General features: G+C 48.5%; 1 protein-coding gene across 1 annotated transcript in view; it reads left to right on the forward strand.

The window, feature by feature from the left end:
• The window catches only part of PKP1 (plakophilin 1), a 42,443-nt gene extending 35,777 nt beyond the window's left edge, over positions 1 to 6,666 (forward strand). The window contains exons 11-13 of the mRNA XM_040616627.1: positions 270 to 456; positions 5,281 to 5,365; positions 6,595 to 6,666. Coding sequence (XP_040472561.1) covers positions 270 to 456; positions 5,281 to 5,365; positions 6,595 to 6,666 — 344 coding nt within the window. The remainder of the gene's footprint in view (positions 1 to 269; positions 457 to 5,280; positions 5,366 to 6,594) is intronic.
• Positions 6,667 to 25,424: the final 18,758 nt, after the last annotated feature.

Raw genomic sequence — 25,424 nt, forward strand, 5'->3', positions numbered from 1 at the left:
CAAATCTGCAGGATCGTGAGAATGACAGTGTTTTGGGAACTGAGTTGGACATGACTACCCATGAGCAGTATCATTGCCCTTCCAGAGGCCTGTAACACTCATTTTCTCTTGGAAAGTGATGACTATTACGCCGTTGCTGTCCAACATTATTAGTGCTCCCTTCCAGAGATAACGCTGCATTCTTGCACTGAGTCGCGCTAACACAAATAGTATCATTCACTTGTGCTAGGTTTTATTTAAATGTTGATTGGAACATTCCACCTCTTTAGCTCACCAGGTGCTCCCAGATGTATCACGTCTCCTGTCATTCCAGTCTGGAAATACCAACAGCTACGGCGAGATCATGACATCAGCTTGTTACACTCTGAGGAACCTCATCATGTCCAACCCACACCTGGGAAAGTCTTACTTGACAAGCAACATGCTAAATAATGTAGTAAGCCTGTGCCGAAATGGGTGAGTTTGGGGCAGACAGCATGGAGAGGGTCGGGCACAGACATTTTTGAGCCCATATACACTGTGCAAAGCCAGGTTAGCCCCAGAGCCTTCCCAGCACTCTTCAGAGCCATAGTAAAGCACTACTCTTTCCCCGTGCTTGTAAACTGAGAGCCAAAAAAAATCCAAGCGTCTTGCTAGACAAATCCTCTGCACCGATTTTTTGGAAACGGGCATGAGCCATCCAGGGTGGGATTTGCAAAGGGACCTCAGGAAATTTGCTGGTTGGATTTTAAGAAATTCTAAAAAGAACTGAAGCATCAACATCTTAAACCCTTTAAAATTTTCCAGCCCTCAAACCAGGGGATGTCAGGACGCAGCCTGGCTCCCTCATACTTCGGCTTCCCACTCACGGCTTCTTGCAAACCTCGTCATGAAAGTCAGGTCTGAGATTTGGGCACTGCTGATATAGTGGGGTTGTGCTTAGATTTAGTGTTCAGATTTTTTCATCTTTCTCTTGAAACATCCACCTCAAGCGGCAAAGATGCAGCTGTGATGATACTTATTTATATGTATTATTTTAAGTACCTCTTCTGGTCTACTCACACATATTTTACAACAACTGAGCAATCTCAACATATTTTACCACTTCTTATTTTAGGACTTTGTTTGAGTTTTGGTGGTAGTCATTCTGTCCTGCTTGTTACCCATGATCCCTACAGCCCTGTGCAAAAGCTTGTCAACCCTTGCCAAGCTGTACGTTCGCTCCTGGCCAAACTGTGTTTGCTTGTTAAGGTGTTAAGCTTACATGATCTTTGACCATGTATACTCCTTCCTAGACCTTCATCCCTCTTACCATCTGTCTTTGTTTTAAAATACCTTATGCAAGTAACCTAGTGTTTTCTGTTGTGTGAAAGACATTCGCGTGCCTTCTCCATCATCCTTTGATAAACCACTTACGATCTACCACTGGTGTCATGGCAGCAGAAAGCCTTTCAGTCATTAGAAGTGGCTTCCTTGTGTAGTTTGGACCTCAGCCAACAAACGTTGGTCAGTTTGGTGCTTTTATATGTTTCCACTCTACAGCAAGCCCAATTAACATGAAACCCAGCCCTCTCCTAAGTCCTCATTGTTTCGAATGGCATTTTCTCCTGCCTAAAGTCCCACTTCGGATCCCTCAGACCAGTTGTCAGCTAATTTACTCCTTCAGCAGCATTGCACAAGCGGGGCTGTGCGTACCTTAATTGTCTTGACTGCTTTGTCTGATGAGCTTTACTTGCAGTGACTCACTAAACTGCGAGGAGTTACTAAACTCTGGAGATGTCCTCGGTGTGTTCCTCCTGCCTCCTGTATCACAAACTCCTTCTGAGAAATTTCCCCATTCTTAGGGTGTCCAACACTTGAGTTGTTCCTTTTTCCTCCGTGGTTCACTTCTGTCCCCAAAGATTTTTATGCTGTTCAATTCTTATGAAAAAAATTACAATTTACACCCAAGACTAATCTTACTCACTAAAGCCGTATCATTTCAGACTGTTCCCATAGGGCAGATGTGAAAGAAACCTCCCGTTTCTCCCTTTTAGTGAACTGGACACAGCGTTAGCTAACTTTTCCCACTTCACTGTGTAGCCTGTGAAGATAAACAAGAAATTTTAGGGTGGGATTTGTCCAGCCCTAGATCAGAACGAACCTCAGCCACTCCCTGGTGGCAATAACTAGACCCAGCGCCTCTGCTGGGGGCTGTCACCTAGTGCAGACCCCATGTTCCCCACACTGATGCTGGACGTGGCGAGTCCCACGCTGTCACCCCCTCCCTTCCCAGCACCACAGCCAGCAGAAAGACAACAGTGGAGGTCTCAGGGGTGGCCAGATGCAGAACACCATGCCATGTTGCACCTTGTTAGTATTTTGCAGTTTTCTGTTAATCTGCCCGCGTTCCCTGCGGACACACTTCCCTCACCCCCAGCACTGGTGCTGGTCGGGTGGGTCTGTCTGTCTTGTGCCTCCCCAGCACCTTTCTTCTGCCACCCAATGACCATCTGCCTGTTCTTCTGAACCGGCCTCCCATTGCACTTGGTGCTGTATCTCATTAGTTTAACATGCTCAAACAGCTTGGAATTGGTATTTTAGAAAGGGCTTCCAGGTTACAGATAAGTAAGTTATGGATCTTTTCCTTTCCCATGTTCTTCTCGAATGCCAGCCAGCACTCCTCAAAGCTGAGGTTTCTCTTGCTTCATGTGTCTTGTAGCTGTATTCTGAGTGAAAGGCATGAAGGGTTCAGCAGTTTATCTGATAGCTGTGGTTTCTTCTTCCTGGAGCATCCCAATTAAATAATTGTCTCCATCTCCTACATATATCCTCATCTGTGGCGTGGGTTTCATGGTGATGATGGTGTTCAGTCACTCTTATTTTTAATCCAAGTTGCCAAAACTTTGAATACTACCCTCTTTTTTTGTTGGTGTTTCTGAAAATCAAGGCAAGCTGCTGTTACTGGTTTATTGTGATGTCTGATATCCTTTTCATCTTTCTTCTCCAACTGTCTGAAAAATATTTTCTGCTGATTTTCAAATGACACTATTTCTCAATTGTTTTCTCAATAATTGTTCTGCCTGCACTAAAAGCTTTTCTCCAAAACCTTTTCCTTTACTTTAGAGCATCAGACATGCAGTTCATCTCACAGTCCCTTTATCACTGATGTGTTTCAGTTTCTCTGTTTGTTCACTTTTCACACATTTTCTATTGCAAAATTTAATTTTGCACTTTAATTCTACCATAGCATTTGACCAAAACTCATCCTTCAAGAAACTTAGGTCCTTCCTTGATTCTGCCCTGTGGAAGAGAGTTCTTCTCATCCACACATTGCCAATTTTCCACTTCTTTCAAAGATTGCACCTTGACATCAACATGATAAACCTATGACATCCTGAAGAAATCCTTATTCCAGGAATTCCTTGGCACGTCCTGTGACATACATAATGTTCTTCATTTTTTTGTCCTTTGAGGAAAAATTATTTTCCCCCATTACTTGATATGCATGTATGAAGTCCTTATACTTTTTGCTGCCCTCATGCTTCCCCTGCCCCAGTACCTCCTTCAGATTAGTGTCTTTTTTGTGTTTTGTTGAGTCAATAGTTTTTTGGATGACTGCTGCCACTGCCACCACTGGACATCTTCCTTGTTGTCTTTCTACATTTTTTTACAAATAATTCTATTTGTAGGAAAGACACTGACCTTAAAATCAACTTTGATTTTTGAGCAACTTAGTTTTAAGAAATTTTTTCCCCAAATCAACTGTCCTTGGTATTCTGCTCCATTTTATACGCTGCTATAGGCACACACTATTCCCAGCACTTTTTAGGATATGCTACTTTCCATATTGAAATTTTCATCACAGCTCCATCAGTACATGCTTAATCTTTTTATACATAAATAGAAGCAGTAGATGCTGTATGAAACAGAGTCAGTATCAATCCTTCAAATTAAGGGAAGAAATTCTTTTGTCTGAATTTGTAAATGGCTCAGATATCAGATGCTGGCGATTTTGCTTTGAACAGAAAAAAATCTTCTGAGGTGAGCTCTGAAGACATGATGGCAAAAAAAGTATGTATTGGGAATCATTAGGAGCAAATTACAAAAAAAGAAAATCATTCTAGCTTAGAGAGAAACGATATGGAACAATGTACCCTTGAAAGCGAGTGTCCAGGACATGCACTGACCATCTAATCATAGATATCTTTGGGTTTATTGTTTTTTAATTATTTTTCAGCCACAAAAAATATTTCAGCCACAACATTTTTTTCACATATAGTCATTCTGGTGACAGGGCATGGAATGGTTATAACCAGAGAAGGGATTTTCCAGTAAAACTTAATTCTTCTGCCCCACACCCTTGCTCAAGAACTTCTGCTGGTCTGCATCTCCCCCAGTCCTCCACACAATACCAACATGTGCAGGCTGCACAATCACTTTGGAGTTAAACTTGCTAATTTCTTTGGTAACAACTGCCGTGCACGTTAGAGAAATGCCCCCAGATTTACTGAATGGGGGAACATTCCTGTCCTTTCACGCTCCGGGCAGGGTGCTTGCAGGTTCCTGCTAACTGGTCAGTCCCGTTTCTCATGCTCTGATGAGGATGGCTTTCAGGGCACAATGTTTTGTGAAGCTGTATCATACAGTGAGTCCTGAGTCTGGTCCCCTACCTCTCCATCATCCTGGCTGGGATAGGCTGGGGCTGTTGCACTGAACCCAGATCAGGAGTCTCCCACAGACAGGACAAGGTCCAGGAGATCAGGAGCAGTGATAAGAACCAGCAAGGAGCTTTATATCTAGGTGGTTGTATGAAATGTTCCAAAATTATAAAAGGTACTGCTATGACTCATGGTTTCGGAGATGTTACATGAGCAAGTATCTATTAAGTTGTGCTGAGTAAGGACTTACGGTTGCAGATGTTGTTATTACAAATGCTCCCGTCTCCTTCGCCCGTTCCTGCGCTGCCCTCCTGAGAGGTTCACCCACACTGTCCCTGTGGACTCTGGGGAAGGGTTGGCATCACGTCCCTCCTCTTTCACTCTCCCAGGTTTCATGCTCCAGGAACACTCCTTCAGCTCAGTGTAATGCACATTTTTCCACTGGCATCCTCCCCTCGTTTTCATTTGTCCTGTCCTGGTCCCAGGGGTTGTTGCCACATAACATTGCTGAGAGCGAGGGGGGTTACTGACAGCCCCCTGCCAGGTCTAGCCAGCCCTCCAGCTGGAGATGGGCCCACGGGGAGGCTGACGGTGGGTGATGCCCGTGGGTCGCTGCCTGGTGGCCTGCCGTAACTCACTGGGGTTGCTTTCATCTTCCCAGCTCCTGTCCGAAAGCAGCCGAAGCTGCTCGCCTCCTCCTGACAGACCTTTGGTCGAACAGGGAGCTCCAGAGTGTGCTCAAGCAGGTAAGGAAAACGTTTCTGTGTTTCGGCTGACAAGAGCAGCCCCGGTCCTGACTTGCTTGCTGCAGCCGGTGACCTAGCAGCGGTGGGAGCAGCCGGGGCGCTGGGAGCACAGCGATGCTCTCAGCAGTGAGCTGGGCGAGGGGCAGCCAGGGGCAGCTGCGGCTGCTGGGATGGGCTGTAGGGATGGTGACATGCCTGTGCTGGGCAGCTGGCACCCTGAGGACGGTGCTTGTCCAGGTGGTCTCTGCCACAGCACAGCCACCCGGCTCCCACGGCCGGCGCAGGGTGTGCACAGCGCTGGGAGCAGAGCCGGGCGTCTTGCAGTACCCCAGGAGATTCCCTTCACTGAATCCATCGTGCAGGATCAGCATGTCCCAACAGATCCTTGGCAAGGTTCTTCCTCTCCTTCCCCCCATTTTCTTCTGTGTCCATAACCCTACCCTGTGGTTAGATCACCCTACAGTCAGGGTAATCTCTTAAACCCAGGATAGTTAGGATTTGTTTTTCTCCCTGCAACAGAAACTGCGAAAGCGCAGAGGCAGCCGGGGCACCGAGCAGCTGCCAGCTCCCGGTGGCTTGCTTTGAACAGGCTGGGTTTTTCCAACTCCACAGCAGCAACACCTGCAGAGAGTAAAAGGGCCAAATTAAAGAGGAGAGCACCATCCACCAAGGGGGGTCCCCGGGGGCAGGAAGGCAGAGAGCGCCGAAATACCCGTCTCATGTTAACGGTGAGGGACTTTCTCCGTAGGAGCCTGTGCAGCTCTGTGCCAGGCTCTGTTCGGGAGCCCGTGCCAACTCGTTTTGATGTGACTGAGTCACTCCCGTGTTCACACAGATGAGCATTGCATAGGTATACACCAGACGAGAAGGATGGGAGTCTGCAGGGATATAGGCACCATGCACATAGCTTTGCCGTTTTGCCCGGGTGAAGAGTAAGGTGAAATCATGTTCAGTGGCTGGTTCAGCAAAGGTTTCCTGCGGTGAAGCTGGAGAAGCCGAGCTGCTGGCGGGCGGGGAGCAATGCAAGGAAGATGAAGTCCGTCGGTCAGGGTGGTGTGTCAGAGGCACACAGAGGGGGGACAGAGGAGGCTGCTTGGGAACGAAACGCACTTGTAAAGTGGAGGGCAGCTGCTGGAGTGGGGCAGCAGGCTCACTCGCACAGCAGTAGGTAGCTACAGTTTTGAAATTGATATGCACTCACCGCACTACGTATACATCTGCTTTTTCAGCAAGGATTTGATAAGAACATGATGGGATCTTTAGCTGGAACAACCTTCAGGACCCTCTCCTCCAGATTTTAGGAGCCTCTCCACGCACGTTCAGGCTGCAGGTGAGAACGGGGCCCTGGTGTGTGGGGAAAGGAGCGGTGCATCAACCCCCGGCCCTTTTTGCTATTTTTAATCTCCTTTAAAGTGGGTTTGTAAGATTTTCATCACAAATCTTAGCCCAAACTGCCAAGCATTTGTTTTGATGAAAGGTCCGAGGTCATGCTGTTCCACTGAACATCTGTCTAGTGCAGCTGCTGCCGGCACCGCGCAGCTCCGCGTTCCAGGCAGGCGCAGGCACCGTAGCACAGGCAAAGCCACTGCACTGGGCTACGCCTCATGTGCCTGTCTTTCTTTCTTTGCCAAGCAATAACTGATTAATTACATTTTGCCAAATCCTCTCAGGTGGGGCTTTTCACAGAAATCTCTCCATGACATACTTTCGTTCCTGAACTTTGAATGTTATCCAGATAGTGTCAGTAACATGCAATTAATTCCAGCACATGCTATGGCATTAACCATCACCCTTAGGGATTTTTTGAGTACTTAATAATCCACCTGTAAACCTCATGTCAAAATTTGGAACTATGTGCTGCCATCTGAAGAATCCCGATAGAGAAACCAGGTTAGAGAAATCATGGGCAGAATTTTCAGGGCACCATTATGGTTTTTTTCCTCAGTGCGAAATGAGGACTGAATCCATAAGGTACTTTTGATGCACAATTCCCACTGAAGGGAAAAGCTTTAAGCGCTTTTCAAATATCAGATGTCTCTATGACGGGGAGTTGGGTTACCCAGAATGAATTATTTGCTCCATTCCCCGATGTGCTCTTTACAATCAAAAGAAGCACAGCCCTGAGGTAAGAGGAAATGTTGCAAAATCCCATTTCTTCCCTCTGCCCGGGTGCGGGTTTCACTTCTTGCTCTGTCGGGATATTTCCACTGGGAGTCAGAGGAGCATGGAAGGCTAGGGTGAAAAGCTATGGGCAGTACAGAGACTGGGTACAGGCTAAGAAAAACAGATATAAAAGTTGGTTTTGAATGTAATGAAAAGATTTCTTAAATGCTTTAATTATCTGGGGGTTTGGGTTTTCTTTGTTTTTTTTCAATTGCAGAATTTGGAATTCGTTCATGCCCAGGAAGACAACCCTTTCACAGTTACTTAGGATGTTAAAGATGTAGAGCGTTTCCAAGTTTAACTCAACTGTAAAGCAAACTAAACATATGGATTTCATGTGGATTATACTGATATTTTTAAGCATTTTCTTCTTTTTAGGGGGGAGAAGGGACTTTTATTGAGGTTATACTTTCTTGATGTCAATAATTTTATTTTTTTTTTTTTTTGCAAAGCGTGTGTCTGTGTAACTATGTACGTGTTGCTGTGTATGTGTGCATGGAGGCAACATACACGTGCGCACATGATGAGTAGGATCTTCCTACAGGCTTAGTCCCCTGTCCCCCACTCAAAGTCGGTGTGAGTTGTGCAGTTTAACCCCCTTGCAGAGTTTTGTCAATTCCACCCGATCCACCCACCAAACACTGCCACACTCAAAAGTTGTCACACCCTATTTTTATCCACAAGTATAAAAATTGCCAGATTTAGGTTGAGTTCCCCCATTGCATATGGCCATTATAAGCAGATACACATAATGATACTCTTCTTTACAAAGGCTGGTTTACTCCTAATGTTTATGAACACGGGCTTCTTTTCTGCTTATGAATTTTTCTCCCATGAGCTCTTATAGTTATTAGTATTTTCTTTCCTGTCACGTGAACTCTTTATCTCAAGAAGCAAATTGATGTCTGCAAATTCTCTCCTGGGTCTCAGTAACCCTTCTCTGAAGCTCTGTGTGGGGGGACAATCGCAACACATCTGCAGAGCATGACTATTACTGGGTCCCGAAGCATTCTGAGCGCCAGAACAACTCAATCTCGTGACTGTACCTGGACAAATGCGGCATTTGAGAAGCTGAGCTGGAGACAGGCAAAGTGTTTTTCCCCTGGGATCACTGACTGCCACACAGGACTGGAAAAAGTGAGGGATGTGGCCTTTTTAATCACATTTTGGTTTTATTGATCAATGTAAAGAAATAGTGTTAGTATGCGAAGGAATGTAAGCACTTGTGTGAAGTCAGGTTTGGATGTATTTTATTTCTCAGGATCTTTAGTTACATGAATCACCCTGTGATGCTGACTAAGGCTGTGATAGGGGGCTGCTGAGCTCATTGTAGGGCAACCCACTTCTTGTGACAGTAACTGTGTGATGAAAGAGGCTGACCTTGTCTCTCCAGAAGAAGAATATCCTCTGCCTGTCCCTGACGGGGCTGTAGCTCAGATCCACAGGGAAGGGACCAGCTGAGGATGCGTTTGCTGGCTGTTCCACATGCACAGTTATGGCTTCTTCAAACAGTTCAGGGGCACAGGACCCCATTTTGCAAATACCAGAGGTGCAGGAGATGCTTGGGAAGGATGAATTACAAGCCTGGAAAGGGAAAAAGAGTCTCATTTTTTGCAAGTGTCAAAATCCTAAATTGGTGGGAACCAGCACGTCCCCACTCGCTTCATAGAAGTGAGGTGACTGGTGCCCGCTAAAGAACCGTCCATGAAGCTCAGATTTGATCTGACCCCGCTCCAGAGCTCAGAAGAGCAGTGGCACTTGGTGCCCCCGCCCCCCCTCAGACCACAGGGAGCTCGTGTCCACAGAGGCAGATCATTTTCCAGCTGTTTTTTCTCCAAAGGGTGGCTTAATCTTGTGCACTTTAATGAGCAGCAGCTATTTGCTTGCCTTCATCCATGTTCAATCGAGAGCTCTCTGCACCGAGCTCCCAGCCAAATGAAAGAGAAAAAAAGCACCTTTGAAGTGGAGAGCTAGAACCAGGAGAATCCGGTAGGACAGTTTCAGGAGCATTTAAACAGCAGCAAAGGAGTCCCAGCCCGTGGGCATGCCCTTGCCATACCTGCCAGCTATTCCCTAGCTGAATGTGTATTCTCAGATGCACAGTCCAAAACGTTGTCTGCAGGACCCAAGACCATGGATGTCCAAAACAGCTGCAGTATCCACAGGCAGGATTGTTACAGTTTTGGTGTAAAAGTATTTTTACATTGCGTGCTATTTTGCATTCAGATTTGTTCCTGTAATTACATGTACAACAGACGTCCTGGGAGCTTATGTTTTTCTTCGTAAAGTTAATTGGGGAACCCTAACTACAAAATGTAATGGTGGAATATTGAGGAAATTCATTCTAATTGGCTGTTATTTAGGCTTTATTTTAAAACACTGCTGCTGCTTTCACCAGTTTGCTGAATTGCTATGTAAGGCACAAAGAGCTGTAGCTATATGATCATCATCTCGTAACTAAATTTACGAGTACCAGAGATTTCATTAGTAAGTATTAGACTGAAATGAGACAGATACATCATTCACATAAATTTCTCTGAGTACAGCAAAGCTGTTTTTCCAAAGCTAATAAAATGATAAAAATAAAATCTGTCTCCATCCTCAGAGATCCTCAAAACATGACTGGGCACAGCTCTGAGCGATCTCATCTGGCTTTGACATTATCCCAGCTTTGAGCTGGGCAGACCAGAGAGGTTCCTTCCAACCTAGTTCTTTTCCATGGTGCTGTAAGTTACTGCCCTCGTACCTCCGACGATAGCCAACTCGAGAGAGCAGTGGGCTGTGCGAACTGTCACCACTCTGCCACCCCAGGGCTATTTTGCAGCTATTTCTTCCCCAGGAAATTCTTCAATACTCGACACTATTTTCCTCTCAGTCTCTCTTTTTAAAATCCGGACTCCAGACTCCACCCAAGCCAGCGAAGTGACACCGACACCCAATTGCAAGAAGAGAAAAGAAAATCAGACTTACCAGAGTAACTGGCATTGCTCATAACCAGCAGTTTCAGGAGCTCAGCGAGGTTCCCTCCATCATAAATGGATGCTGTTTTCACCTCTGACACAGGGTTTTTTTCTGCATTCCGGAGAGGTATTGTTTCTCATAGGCACGTTTTTAACTGTGACATCCTCTGATGAGCTGGTTTCTTGCTTCTGTAAGAGCCAGGGTAGGGCATACCCCCGGCGGCAGGGACAAGGCAGCTCTACAGCACGTAGCACGTGCCCTGGATCGTAGCGATGGAGTTACCGAGGAGGCAAGGACCATAGCTAGCAGCACCGTTAGCTCTGCCAGCAGCAGAAGTAAGAGCATTTAGGGCCCAATTTGTGCACAGGGCACACAACCATGTAAATAAATACCATACTTGTTTGTCCTGGGCTTAGCAGAGCTTGTTGGTCTATTTTCTCATAAATGCTTTGTTTGTTTTGTGTACGTACAACCCAACCCACCCCAGCATTTCAGAAGCCTCATGGACAAGTAGAAAGCAGTAGGCAGTTTTATTCCCCTCTGACCACACACCAGTTTCAGACCAACTTAGCCTACCAGTCCATAGCAATATACAGTGTATTCTGTAAGATATAGGTATGTGAGAATAATGTATCAGAGTTTTGTTTTGGCTGTACTGTATGTATTTGCTTCATTGGAAAAGCTGAAATCAATAAAAATTGCTGGAATTTCTTCAAGCTTCCCGTTTTGGATGGTTTTATTTTGGCTGTCTTGCCAGTGTTAGGCAAGAATAAAGCAACTCTTTGAGAGGCTTGTGAAAGCCTGTTACCCTGCAGCAGCAGCAGCCAGTCTGGACCGCTTTGCCTTATGCCAGTACAAGTAATGAAGCTGTAAATCCTGTTTCCTCCACTGTTACATCCTTGGCAAGCCTCAGTGGGTTTCTCTCCCATGAGCTTTTACAGTCACCACATCAATCCATGAAGAATTTAATTATCAACAGCATCATTTGTGTCACTGCTCTATGGATCCAAAGCTCATTGTGGGGAAAACCCCTCACACCTTAGTTTCTTCTGAACCTGGCTCACATAAGCTATGTTTGAAGCTCCCAAGGTCTTATATTTAAAAACTGCCTAGTTGGTTCTCCCCAGTTTCAGTTTGGTCCAGGCTGGAAAGTCCCAGCTCACAGACCAGTTCCTCAGAGCCATCAGCTCATCACATGCAATGACCTCCTCTAAACTTTCCCAATTAAATTATTTCCCTTCTGAGAGGAGGAGACCTGAACAGCATACAGAATGCAAAGGGTAAGCAAGCCATGGGTTTATGTAGGGACATCACAGCCACCTTTCTGCTCTCTTCTTCCCTAATGATTCCTGACATTCCCTTTGAACTCTGAGCTCTGTTGTGTGTTGAGCTGTCACTGGAATGGGCTTTCCATCACAGAGTTCCCTCCCAGTGGTCATGGTCCTCATCAAGCCCATCATTTACATGTGAATATAAGATTATTTCATCCTATGTGTATCACAACATTTCTCTATGCTGATGTTTGTCAGTCATTTATTGCCCTTTCCTCATTGGTCTATAGTTCCCCAAAATCTTATGCACAGACATGACCTTCAGTCCACAGGTATGCAATGAAGCGGGTTTCCTGTATCAGGTACAGGAGGTTTTAGAAATCTTCCCTATTTCTCACAGGCATGAGAAATATGAAAAAGTAAATACAGGATCTTTCTCACTCTTCCCCTTTCCAAATACCTCTTTCACCCCTGACACTGACTGGCCCTCACATATTTGAAGATGCTCTTACTATTTATGGTGTATTCTTCTGACTTCAGCAAGCTGTTCTTCAACTCCTTTTTGGCATGTTCAGCACCTGGCAGAGGTTATGAAGCCTTTCCTATTTTTGTCTTCAGTTATTTGAAAGACACCTTCGTGGAAGACAAGTACATGGTGGTGGATATTTAGGCTTTTGTTGATCCAGATGTTGATGTTATGGAGCAGCTCTATAAATGTAGGATGTGAGGCCAGACTTTTCATATTAATCGGGACCAAACGTAAGGCTGCATCTGCTCTGGGAACTTCCAAGCCCGCTCCATGAAATTGCTGTCGACAGCATCCTAGAATTTGGTCTCTGCATCCCTCCTGCTGTATCTTCAGCCCAGTCTACACGAGGATAGCTGAAGCACAGGATGCAAACAGACTTCATGCCCCCAGCACTGGGGAACACTGTAGTGCGTAAACACTGGTGGCAGCCTTACAAAAGAAATAAGGAAGCAGCATCCTCTTGATCTCCTTCAGAAGATGGCTCTTCAAAGCAGCCTGGCAAAGGGCAATGTGATTTCAGCTACAAGGTGTATTTAGTTCATTTACTCAAGGCAAGGCTGAGGAATAATCCTTACCACTGAGAAGCATCTTATGAAAGGAGGATTCACCGCCTATCAGACAGGCTTGGCACAGTCTGTAAATCCATGCATGGGGAAAGGGACAGGCATCACCCCATGCCACGTTGCTCAGAGTTCCTTCCAGGAGAACCCTCCACTGCTTGGCTGAGGGTTTTGAACAGTGGGCAGGCACTGAAGGATTAAGCAGAAAGGCAAAGCACTCAAATCCAAATGTCTTAACCAGTTTTGGGTGACCATGATACAGCAGCACTTCAAAACCTAAATTGCATTGGCAACCATGATCATTCCTCACTTAGGCTGCTTCTAGGGCAGGCATATTTGTAATTGGTATCGAATGTAGTAGCTAAATAAACTTATAAGAGTCCATTAAGGAGAAGTGTGTCCAGAACTCCTTGGGAGGATTAAATATTTCTATCAGGTACATACTGGTGATGTCCATTCTGCAGCTTCTTCTGACGCAAATCACATCTGAAGGCACATCTAAGAAAGGTCATACAAATTATAGGCTAGAAGAGCAAGTTGTCTTTTGCCAAGTCTAGCATAGATGTAGAGAGTCTAAAACTAATGCAGATGAGTCCTACCTCTATGTTCTTGAGCAGCCTCTCTGGACACTGAAGAAGGGCAGGACATGTCATCGTAGCTCTCAGTCAGTACATGCCTCCAACTTGGAAATTAAGAGTTGCTCAGCAATGAGGCCAATACATGGCTACATGCTTGGATCTCTATCCATTTGCAGCATGTAGAATGAATGACGAGAAACTAGTATGTCTTTTTATTTTGGGATCTGTATCCTATGTCTGAACGCATAAGAAAAGCCCATTTTTGGCCAGGGTAGGCTGTAGACACGCAAAGACCATGGGCAGTTTGCAAGAAGACAACCACCAAGGTGCTCCTCACATGGTTCAGATGTGATGCAAAATGCATCCCCTCTAGAGGCTGGATCAGAGCGCAGAGATTCCCATGGGGGCAGACAGTCATGGGTGCACTGATCTAGCTCAAACGCATTGCTGCTGCAGCGGGATTCAAGGGAAGAAAATGGGTGCTGCAGGATGCAGAGTACCCACAGAGCACTCCTCCAAAATAGAACAGGCACTAAGCCCTTGGAATCCTTACAGGTCCTACAGCTCACGGGATCTCAAGTAATTCATGAGACTCCACCAGCAAAACCTTATGCCACCAGCAAAGCAGCCCCCAGTATAAGCCCCTTCTCCCATCCTGCAGTAGAACTTTGGAGTATGTTATCACTGCCTCTGATGCTTTCAGAGCAGACCCCACTTTCAGATCCATGGCACACCTTCCCCACAAGTCCCAGGCACACCCAGAAATACCAAGCTCCCCCAGACCACATCCCAGAGGACCATCACTTCCCAGCCAAGGGCAGTTCCCAGTTCCATGGCACAGAGACCACATTGCACTGCACAGGGCACCCCTAGGAAACATCAAGCTCAAGCTGCGCACCACAACAGCACCAATGACCCCACAGTACCAATATCTCCTGCTGGGACCCGCTCTATCTCAGTTTCCCACATGTTGGGTGAGATCACCCCAAGCAAAGGCACTGCTATGGCATCCCAGTCCCATGGCCGGATGCCTTAGGAGTGCCACAGTCCCACAGGGCACACTGCTGGAGGACACGCGGCAGCCCACACCAGAAATCCCTGCCCCATAAAAGCAAGGCATATACAGAAGAGTTTCAGCATATGCATGGCACCTACAGCCTATAGCCCCCCCAGCGCTCATGCACCCACACCCCAGGGCATCTCCACCGCAGGAGCCAGGGGCCCAGGTCAGGAGAAAGCACAAGTCCCATGTGAGGCAGAATGATTCATTCCCTCGTTACCTTCCCTGTAACGTGCATGACTTTGTGCTCCTCTATCGTATAACCCTCATTTGTATCTTTCCCACAGTTATGTGTCCTTGAAGATTTAATCTTGCTGAGCATGGAAGCTGTTGCCTATCCAGGATTGTACTTGGCCCCTTTCTTGGTGCTCTCCAAGCTTGCCTTTGTCTCAGGAAAGCCTTTTGAGGGACGTCTGTGAGGCATCCCCAGCGCAGGGCCACATCCCCTTCTCTCACCTAACACCAGGACATCTCTCCCTTACACTGCTGGGATGCGGAACGCTGCAGCTCTACCTGAGCTTTTACAACGTCTTCTTCCCCATCAGGGTGGGTGGAGCTGTGACATCCAGAGCAACACTTTCCAGATTAAGGAAACTTTGCGTGCAGTTTGTCAGGATGTGGACCCACTCCCGGATGCTCACACAGACCGTTCTCTCTTCCAGCTGAGCCCCAACAATGCTTTTCTAGCTCTGGCTCCCACAACAGCACTCTGCAACTTGATAAACTCATGGAGGAAAGGCTTTGACAAGAGGGTAATTATCTCCCTGCTACCACCCTCCGGCACACTCATTCTGTGCTGAACACACTGTGCTCAGTAGCAGAGGTGAGATCCTCGGTGCTCCCAGCCTCCTCAGCCCAGCAGCTGATGATGAGCAAGAGAGCATCCCAGCACGAGGAAGAGCACTGCAGGAATCTTCACTGGGTCCAAGGGGACTGCACCGGGAAGGCAGAATTGCTGGCAGTAATTTTTAGGTAGCAGATCTGGTCCCAGTTAACACTTTGGTCAATACTCCAGGTCTTGGTGGAGATCTCAGATGCCCCAAAGCTGACAGATGATCAGATCTGAACATTGCTTCCTCAGTGGCTCCAGAGCTCGACACTGTCATACAGAGCTTGCAGACCCTCCTGACCCTGGCTTCTCCCTTACCCTTCTGCCAGTGGAGCTGCCTGCATTCCTGCAAATGAGGTGCAAAGCAGCTAAAATACCCCCAGCCTGCACAGCAGCAAATTGCCCTGATGTTTCACAGCTGAAATACCCTAGCCTGGGCAGCAGTGAATTGACCCCCTCACTGCACAGGTGTGCCTGGCTTCCCAGTGTGAATGGGGGCAAAAAAGCAGGTAGAAATTTCCAAAAGCTATTTTCAAAACTGGTAAAGTTCCTGGCACTGCAAAACTGAAACGCTTTCTCAGAGAACCAGAGTTCCTCCCTCCTTTCCCTGTCGCCTCTCTCCACAGAAAACCTTACAAGAGCACTGCAGGATCCGACCTAACAGACCTGAGCTCAGGCAATAACTGTAATGCTCGTGGGTCCTGAGGCCAAGTTTCAGTCTGACAGATGACCCAGACTGGGTGCTGTACAGTGAAACGCAGCAGAGATTTGCTTTGTGCATCTTATTGCTTTCTTCCTTATGTTTTCTGTTCTTTCCCCAAGAACCTTCTTTATCTCACAGTACAGGTAACTCCTGCTTCAATCAACAAGGTTCTCTCCTGGCAGAACAGGAAAATCAGTCTCACATCAGCAGGGCTGAAAGAAGTGCTCAAAAAATGTAAAGGAAAAAATCTGAGATTAACTGAGTGACTTTGAGTTCCACCCTGAGCTTTTCTTCAGCACATTTTATCCATGACTAAAACAGATTCTTGTTTCCTTTTGGGGAGGAGAAACAGCCGGGAGAGGGAAGGGTACGGATTTAGCATCAGAGCGGGACCATGGGCAGGATCACAGTGAGACTCTGGATTTCCTGGGCAGCAGCACGTCTCCTAAATTGCTTCTGTCATTTCTGTCTGTGCAATGAAAAACTGGCTGTGCCTATCCCAATTTATTTTTTTTCCAAGGGTAACCCAGAAGCAATGTACAAACTATTTCCTGTGGGATGCAGAGAAGCAGAGGGTTAAATAGCCAGGAGAAAGGGGAGAAGGAGATGGCTCAGGCAAGTGTTTATACTATTCGAAGCGATGACTCCTTGGTACATGGAGCAAAACCCACACCCGTTACCTTTGTACCCCTGGAGCCTGCCCACCGCAAGCTCCTGGGTGAAGCAGCAACATCACTGCAGGGCTCAGCCACCGTGGGAAAGTCAGTGGAGCCACGTCGAGTCCTGCTGCACGGCGAGACCCAGATGCAGGTGAGTCAGAGCCCCACCTCGCTTTGAACAGGAGGAAGCAGAGCCCGCGGAGAGGCACCCAAAAAAAGACAGAGCATGAGAGGGTGGTTCCTACCCACGGAGGTCCCGGGAACCCACCCCCACAGCCGGGCACTGCAGCCTGCAAAGCTGCAGTTAGAACAAGGATGAAGCTGTGTGCCCAATTAGCCAGCGTGGCAGCCAGTGGGATAACGAGAATGGATGGAGGAGCTTTTCCTCCAGCGATGGAAGCATACCAGGGAAAGACTGACAGCAACTGGCAGGTCTCCAGCAGGCAAGAAGGGAATGGGATGAGCATCACCATTACTCATGGGCAGGCAGCTAACTGCTCAGCTTTGTGCTGGGAAGGGTCAAACAGCCCAGTGCTGAAAGAGTCGAGGCCACGGTATGTGTGTGGGAATATCTTCTCGATGACTCTCCTCTAAGCTGTGTCCTTGCCACCACCCTCCTGCCATGGACCACATCCCTGCAGGGGGAAGTTCCAGCACAAACAGGCTGCACAGTCCCCAGAAACCCAGGCTGGGGCTTTGGTCCACACGTCTGGGGTCTGGCAGAGGGATGGACCGTTTTCACCTCCATCCTGAGCTGGGGGTGCAATGCCATGGAGCCCCACGGCTGTGCTAAGGAGACGGTTGTGAGTGTGATCCAGCAGCCACAGAGCTGCAGGTCCCTTCCATAAACTATCCAAAGGGGAATGCAGCCTTCCTGGGAGTGGTTCGAGGGCAGCACCTCCATACCCTCCAGTGCAAAGCCAGACTGCTCACCACAGGAGCACCAGTTTGGCACAACCTGAGGCCAAACCCTGAGGAGGAACCAGGCCAAAATAGCTGGTGTCTCCAGGTTTCATATGGCAAGCTGCTGCAGGGGCAATCCCCGTGTGGGAGCACTGTGGCTCTTTCTATTCGTGCTTATGGATGTGCCACTGGGCTGCTCTTCCTTCCCAGAGTGTCTGGGAAGATGAGGATCCCCTACCCAGACTGTTGTCACCACCCTGTCATCCTCCTTTGGGACCACAGAAAGCAGAGGAGCTCCACAGAGCAGAGATACCAGTGCTGGCGCTGTGAGAGTCTCCCTCTGAGGCTCCATCCTGGCTGGGACATGTGCCTCCTCACTTTCTCCTGCAACATCTTAGACCCAGCCAGGCGTGAGTTCATCTCACCCACAGGGGCATATTTTGGCCCTTGGGTATTGTTCTGCCGGCTTTTGAGAGGGTCCCAGGCCATTAACGTGAGGTTCCTGCTTCAGCGCTGAGCTGGCGTCACCACACCGTGCAGGCACGGCAGACCACGATGCTGCGCCTCTCCCTGCCCAGAAATCCTGGCACAGAGCTCCTCACATAACCTCAGGTGCTCTGAGAGCACCCCAGATACCTGCTGGCTGCAAGACGGGCTCAGCACTCAGGTGCACATCACTGCTCAGGAATCTGCCTCCAGCACAGAGCTCAGGCTGTGTCCCTGGGAGAGACCCCAAAACCTGAGCCTTCGCGCCTGAACCCAGACTCTTGGTTCAGCATCCTGCAGAGCAGCCAGGCTGCTGGCTTCGGGCAGACCCTGCACCGGCTGGAGCCAGACCGTACATTTGGGGCCAGAAATTCCCCTCGCCAGGGAAGGGCTGTCCAAAGCCAGCGGTGATTTTGCATCGTCTTCTCTTCCAAGCTGCAAACTGGAAATGCTTTACTGGGACCCTAAGGTGTTCAAAAAGGATGAGTGAATTGAGAGGATTCCAATGCTTACATGTTTTTAAAGATGTCTTGGGGGTTTCCAAGCATAATTTGTTAAACACAAGGTGGTGCAGGGAGGGGTACCCTGTGCCAGGCTGCCGGCAGTGTGGAAGGAGGGGCTCTACCATTGCCTCCCCCCACCTCTAGCCGTGGGTGGGTATAATTTGTCCACAACTACCTGTCTTCTCAGTTGCATGGCTTTGCAGGGCTAGCAGGACAGCTTGCTTGCATTCCTTTTTTTTTAAGCTGCCAAACACCATCTCTCCATAAACTGAGCCATCTCCATAAACAACCACATCTAAAAAAGTTTCCCTACCACCCTGGCCTTTATTGCTCATTGCCTGTTAGGAGAAATCTCTTAGGATCAATCCACCCTCGCCTAGGCAGCTTAAAATTAGACACTGAAGTCTAAGATAGGTGCTCCTGGGTTCCCTTCATAGCTAGTGGAGAGCAGTAGCCTGCCCAGCATGTGGTTCACCCCATCGTCAGACAGAGGTGGAAGGAGGGGCAAATTAATAATTTTCTCTTTCCACTGCTGATTAAGGAAGTCGAGATGAAGATAAGTGATGCTCAGACATAGCTAGGTGGCCTGAACCTCACCTTTATCTTTTGTGAGTGCACATACACAGGAACACCCACTCTAATGCTAGACTGCAAAGGGACGGTCTTCTTTCTAGGATGTCAGACCAGATCTACCCAGGCAGGACGGGATAATAAACATTTGTTGTGACTTTCCAACATGAGTGTGAAAGTGGTGTCAGACCAACAAAGAGGGTGAAACCAGGCTGAAGCTTTGCAACACTCCTGCAACCCCATGCAGCACCCGTGGGCACATTAGCGTTCCCAGTTCTTGTCTTGCCATCACCACTTTTCTGGAAAACCCACCTCCTGGAGTCATTAAGCTATCTAGGACATTCGCTTGCCTCTATTAGCAAGCAAAAGTCTTCAGAGAAAAGCTTGATGGGCTCAGCACTGCCCATGTGCTGCAGGGTAACACATCTTTATGGTTAGGATTAAGAGGACTTCACTGTAAATAGCTGAGCTCTATGACTCATGTCCATAGCTTGGTTCATTTTGTTCATCCTTGGATGGAAATCCTTCTAATTGGATTTCCTTTGCAATTTGTGGCTGCTTTCACTCTGTCTGGTTGGACGTAGAGCAATGCAAAGAAAGCTTCACCTGATTGTCCAGCCTTGCCTTTTCTGGTGGTGCTCTGACCCAACAGTGACATGAGGGCTGGAAATCATGTGACTGGTGCCAGTAGCCTGCAAGGGCAATGAAAATGAGACATCTTATTCCCAAAACAGGGATATCACGAATTCATTGTTTGTGTCCAGCAACACAAGGAAGCAAAACTCATGTCACAGACTTTTGCAAAGGTGAGTGCTGGAAGTCTGGTTGCTCAGCGAGGGGAGATGCTATCAGCTGAAACCTGAAGTTAGGAAGCGAGCACCCAGTGAAAGCAGTTAGGTATTTAATTTACATTTGTGTCATGGAAGATCTTCTCTCACACATGCACGTGTGTGTGTGTGTGTGCAGGCACATGCACGTGCCCAAGGGATGGGGCTCATTGCTCAGCCTGGCCTTTTCCCACAGACTCGGAGCTTGTGATTCCGCTGGAGCACATCCAGGTCAAGCCGGAGACTCAGGCTGGAGGTCTGCAGGGCGATCAGGGCAGCCCACGTGCAACAACTCCCTAAGAAACAGGTGGATATTTACGCTCAGGGATGGTCCTGGATTCAATAAAAGGCTCAGTTTAGCATGTGAGGCCATTGCCACAAGGCCACGAGGCCAAAAGAGGTCAAGCACCCAATTATGAGGGCATATTTCCTTGCAGCAGACCACATCACTGCACACACCAGCTTTTGAAATGCCCCTGGCAAGATCCCCAGATTGCCTTGTACACCACTGGTGACCAGCTGTGTAGATGGAGCTGTTGGATCTGCTGTGCTCCACAGGGCACGGCAGCTGATTGGCCGGCATGTCCTTTGCAGACACAAAAATAATACTTTTAATATTACTTCTTCCCTTTGAATGTAACCAAACACACATGCGCTGCTTTGCACAGGTGGATGCTAATTCATCTCATTCATAACCTTCTGGGCTCTTTAATTTTACTCCTCTCTATAAAGATTTCAGGTTCTCATATGCTGAGCTTGACCCCTAACACACCCACATCAGGGTATAAATTATAAAAAAATCCATCGGCCTCATTCCCTGCTTTTGCATCCAGGTGGAAACTAGTAGAAAGAAGTTTGAAATTAATGGTCCAAATTCCAAATTTTCAAGTGTTCTGTCAGAGAAAGGCTAAAGCTTAAAGCCACTGCCCATTAGCTGTGCAGTGATGCCAAGCCAGGCTGTTCTGCCCGGGTGGCGTTAAGGAGCTTCAGCCTAAAGAGGTGCCGAGCTTTGGCAAAGGGCTGTGCTGAAATAAGGACAGAGCTGGGTGTGTGGACAGTTCACTTTTTAGTGCTGTTAAGCATCTTAGGCTGAGCCTGGACTTCATCGCTCTGTCACAAAAAAAAGATTGCAGATAATGAGCTAATAACACTTCACTTTCCCAGCCTGCTTTGCATCTTCAAAGCGCTCCACAAGAACAAACTAATTAACTGTCCAGAGAAGAAGCTCATGACTAAGAGCTGAGAAACCATGTGAGTCAATCTGCTTGCAACAGCTCTTTGCAGATTTCAGTAAAAACTCATTTTGGAGGAAGGTCTGTTTACTGGCCTGACTGGTCACACCAATCCCCGGCCACATTCCAGGGGTGTGAGCGGTGCGGATGGACCCAGCCTGGGAGAAGCCCCACCAACTTCAAAAGAGCGACACCTTGACAGGAATGCCCCAAAACCAACCGTGTGGCTTCCTCCTTTTAATCTGCACCCTCACCCGGCGCGAGTTGAAACTGCTGAGCTAAGAGACCCGCTGCAAACCTCGGGAGGCCAGGGCGCATCCCGCTCTGCAGGGGAAGGCTTTACTTGCAAACAGCTTTTATCCAAGACCATTAATTCTGAAAGAACACACTGTACCAGGGTCTGTTCGTGGAGAATTAGCTTTCCTTAACATAACCTTGGGTGCTAAGAACCTGGCCCCAGAGCTGTGTCTTCAGCTTGAGGAGCTGTGCTGAAGTCCCAGCTCTCTTATTCCTTGCTTTGGGCAAATTATTAAGCTTCCACAAGAATGAGACTTCTCTTGCAGGTCCCTGTCTTTGGGGGAAATGTGGGTCACATTTACCTAAGCAAAATAGAGATGAGAACGTCATTTTTTTTTTCCTTCTGTGGGTAAATTAATTCAGACACCCAGCCCTACAAAAGAATTTAGACATTCCAGGCCAAGAATTTTGTCTTGGAAACTCCTGCCTAGCCATGTGTATTTCCACCAGGAAACATCCCTGGGCTGCCTCTGAAGCAGAACCTCTAAATGACGGATCAAATTAAATAAATTTCCCCGATTCCTCAGCAAATTTCAGCCCACAGGTTGCGGGGGACTGCTGGGGAGGAAACGCAGCTGTGGGCTTGTGAAGGAGTAGGCACCTTTCCAAGGGAGACACTGAATCCCAGGACACATTGCAGGGGTGCCAGCCCCATCTCCCAACACCTCAGTCCCAGGGATGCTGGAGTTCAGCATCCAACCTCCCTGCTGCAGCATGGGCACCCACCCCGGCCAGCGCGGGCTGCCGAGGGCCCTGTGACGTGCTCGCTGCCGCTCCGTTCCACCTGAGGCATCGCTAAGCCCGACTCAAAAGTGCAGCTTCCACCAACGCATTCAGGTGCCTTAGAGGAGCTTTTCTGTAGCTGTAACCCTCACACCTGCGAGGCAGGTCTCATGAACCAAGGGGAACACCCTTCCACAGAGCGCAGGGTCAGATTTCTGAAATACCTGTCTTGGGACCCAGAATCCAGAAAAAAATCCATGGAGGGGTTTTTTCCCATGAGAGACTGTGTCTTCATGAAGCACTCAGGGCTGGTATTTACGCTGTAGCCCACCTCCAAGGAGCCACCCCCAGCTGGGACCCGTAACAGATGGTGATTGCTCCCCCTCGGTTAGTGGGTGGCAGCTCTGGGGGGTTTTGCATCACTTTTCCTTCTTCCTGAAATTCTCTTTTTCCTTCTGGGTTGTTTATTGGTTTGCCTGCCGGCAGGTTGTCCTGCCTTTAGCCCAAAGGCTTGCAAGGTGCAACTGGGATTTTTCTGCATCCGCTAAGAAATGCCAACAATTTCCAGAGCCCTTTAGTTATTCTTCCTTCCCAGTGACAATGTTTGGATGGCTGCAGTTAATCACAGGGCTTAGGAATTTACAGGACTAATTGCCCCATTGAGCAAATAACCAGGAGCTGGTTCCCATCCTGCCGTAGTGTGCTCCTTCCAGCCAGGACCCCATCCTCCTGGCTTTGCCCTGCCAGGTCACACAACACTAAATCACCCCCTGGAGATATTTATCTCTGCCCATTGCCAGGAGACCTGGAATTGAAATCAGGCCATGAGTACATCTGCCAAGCGTCGCTCTGAGCCGGGATGAATCTGGACCTATGGTGCCTGATTTACCTCGTGCGGCTGGAGGAACAGCAAGTTGATGGTCTCCAAAGGTCCTACAGAGACATCTGGAGCCCAGCAATGCTGACATCTCCTCCACGCTGTGGCTGCTCCACCATGGAGCACTTGATACAGCCAACTCAGCTTGGCAGCCGCAGAGGATGTGGTCTGGGCAGTGAGGAGGGTGGTGGGGAGATCTGTGGGATGCTCAGCCCAAGGAAGGAGACCTGTCCTCCTGACGGGGTCCTTGGGCACCTTTTCCAGCACCCAGAAATGCTTCTTAGTCTTTGCCAGGACGATTCTGCTTGTAATTATATCAAGATGTTCAAAACATTGGCCTTAACAAAAATCCTGGGGTGGAAAGCCTCTCAGAGTCAGATGTTCCCTTTCCAGAACATGTTGGTCCAAAACACCAGCAGTGTCTGAGAACTGCAGAACTTCACTGAATTCCATATTCTGACAGTTTTATTGCCAGGGGTGGCATGGCACCCAGCTGACACACAGACAGGTCATAGTGTAGCACTGCAACACCACCTGGAAACTAACAATAATTGCTCTATTTTTACAGCTAATCAACAGCATCTGGTTCACAGTGAAAGATCAAAGGGTTTCCCTGGATCAAAGAGCTCCGTCTTTGTCATGATATCAAAGTCCTTTATTGCCCTGCAAAGTCACAACTGTGTTTGTTTACAGGTGGAGATAAAAGGTGCCAGCAGCTCACGGCGCTTCCGAAACCAGGAGAGCGGTGTCAGTAGAGTAATTTCAGTATTGCACTGTGCCACAATCGAACACATCAGTGTAGCGCTAGCGTTGTAACCCAGCATCATACAAAGCCAGTACCGAGCGTTCCAGCTCAGCTGGGGTTAAGAACCAGAGCTGGAAGCCAGGCTGCTGTCAGGCTGAGGAGGGGAACTTGAATCCTCCACCTCACCAGCAAGGGCTGTAACCTCTGAGCTGTCAGATAAGGGATGTCTTGCCCTCCTCTGCTGCTCTTCCCTCCTCCTCTGTGTCTTTTGTTGAAGGCTCAGCCTCAGAGGCAAGCTGGGCAGAAACACCATCTGCTTTGTGCAGGTGCTGAGCTGCTCAGTGGCGCTGGGCTTCAGCAGCGTGAGCCCCAGCAGCCGCAGCATGCAGGCTGGCAGCAGAGCAGGCAGGGGTTGGGGAAGGTGTGGTGGCATCTCAGGGCAGGGGGCAGGCACCCCTGGGTCTGGCGGAGCACTTAAATAATCCGCAGCAGACCAGGTTCTTGCATATTTATTCCATGCAGGGAGATACAAAGAGAACTGCTGTGTGGTGAGGATTTTCCCAGGCACGGGTCACGCTGGGCCCGAAGGCAAAGCCCCCAGTTCACACTGCAGCAGGCATTTCCATCTCTTTCTAACAGGCCCAAATCGGAGCTTATGAGGAACCGGGCACGTACGATGTGCTGGGTTCATGCTGTGAGAGTACAGGGTGCAGGACCTCGCTCTTGGCAAAGGTGACGGCACTTTGTGAACAAAATCGCATCCCTCATTAAACGTGCTCGTGACTGGGCCTTTGGCCTTCAGCAGCTTTCAGACCTGAACGCTGCCATCGGAGAGAATAAAACTAAAACTCAGCACTGCATCCACATCCCCTTCAGAGCACTCTACCTGCTTCTCTGATGAGGGTTGTCCAGTGCACTTGGGTTCCTCTGGTCCAGCTCCCTGCTGCCAGCACAGCTCCTGAGCCCCTGCTGCCAGAGCACAGGCTCAGGCCACTGAAGATGAGCGATGCCCTGAAATGCATCCTGTGCTGCTGGGCACCCATGTCCTGGGACAGCCCATCCACTCTCGGACCACCTCGGGGATGCTGCGGGCACAGTTCCTCTGCACCCACTGCTGCTGTTTCACTTCCCTCTGGAGGTGTGTTGCAGCACCTGGCACAGCACCCTTGGTGTGTGTGCATACAGGTGCCTGTGCCTGTGTGTGTGTGCACAGCACCTGGCACAGCACCCTTGGTGTGTGTGCATACAGGTGCCTGTGCCTGTGTGTGTGTGCACGCGTGCCCGGGACTCTGCATGTGCCTATGTGTGTGTTTGTACACAAGGGAGCGCCCAGCCCCCTTCCTCTGTGGGGAGCAGGACCAGGTCAGTAGAGAGTAGCAGGGGCAGGAATATCCTGCAGATACCTGGCCTCCAAACTGCAACCATAGGGCTCTGAGACCCACCTGCCGGGGGTTTACCTAGAGGTGATATCAGGCAAGACACTGCTAAAGGCTTTGACATTTGTCTCACAGAGCTCTGTGCACCAGCGAAGCATGGGTGAGTTTGGTCTCCACGTGCACTTGGAGAGATGGGGGGAGATGGGT

The sequence above is a fragment of the Falco naumanni genome, chromosome 17 (genome assembly GCF_017639655.2).
Source record: "Falco naumanni isolate bFalNau1 chromosome 17, bFalNau1.pat, whole genome shotgun sequence".
Classification (NCBI taxonomy): domain Eukaryota; kingdom Metazoa; phylum Chordata; class Aves; order Falconiformes; family Falconidae; genus Falco; species Falco naumanni.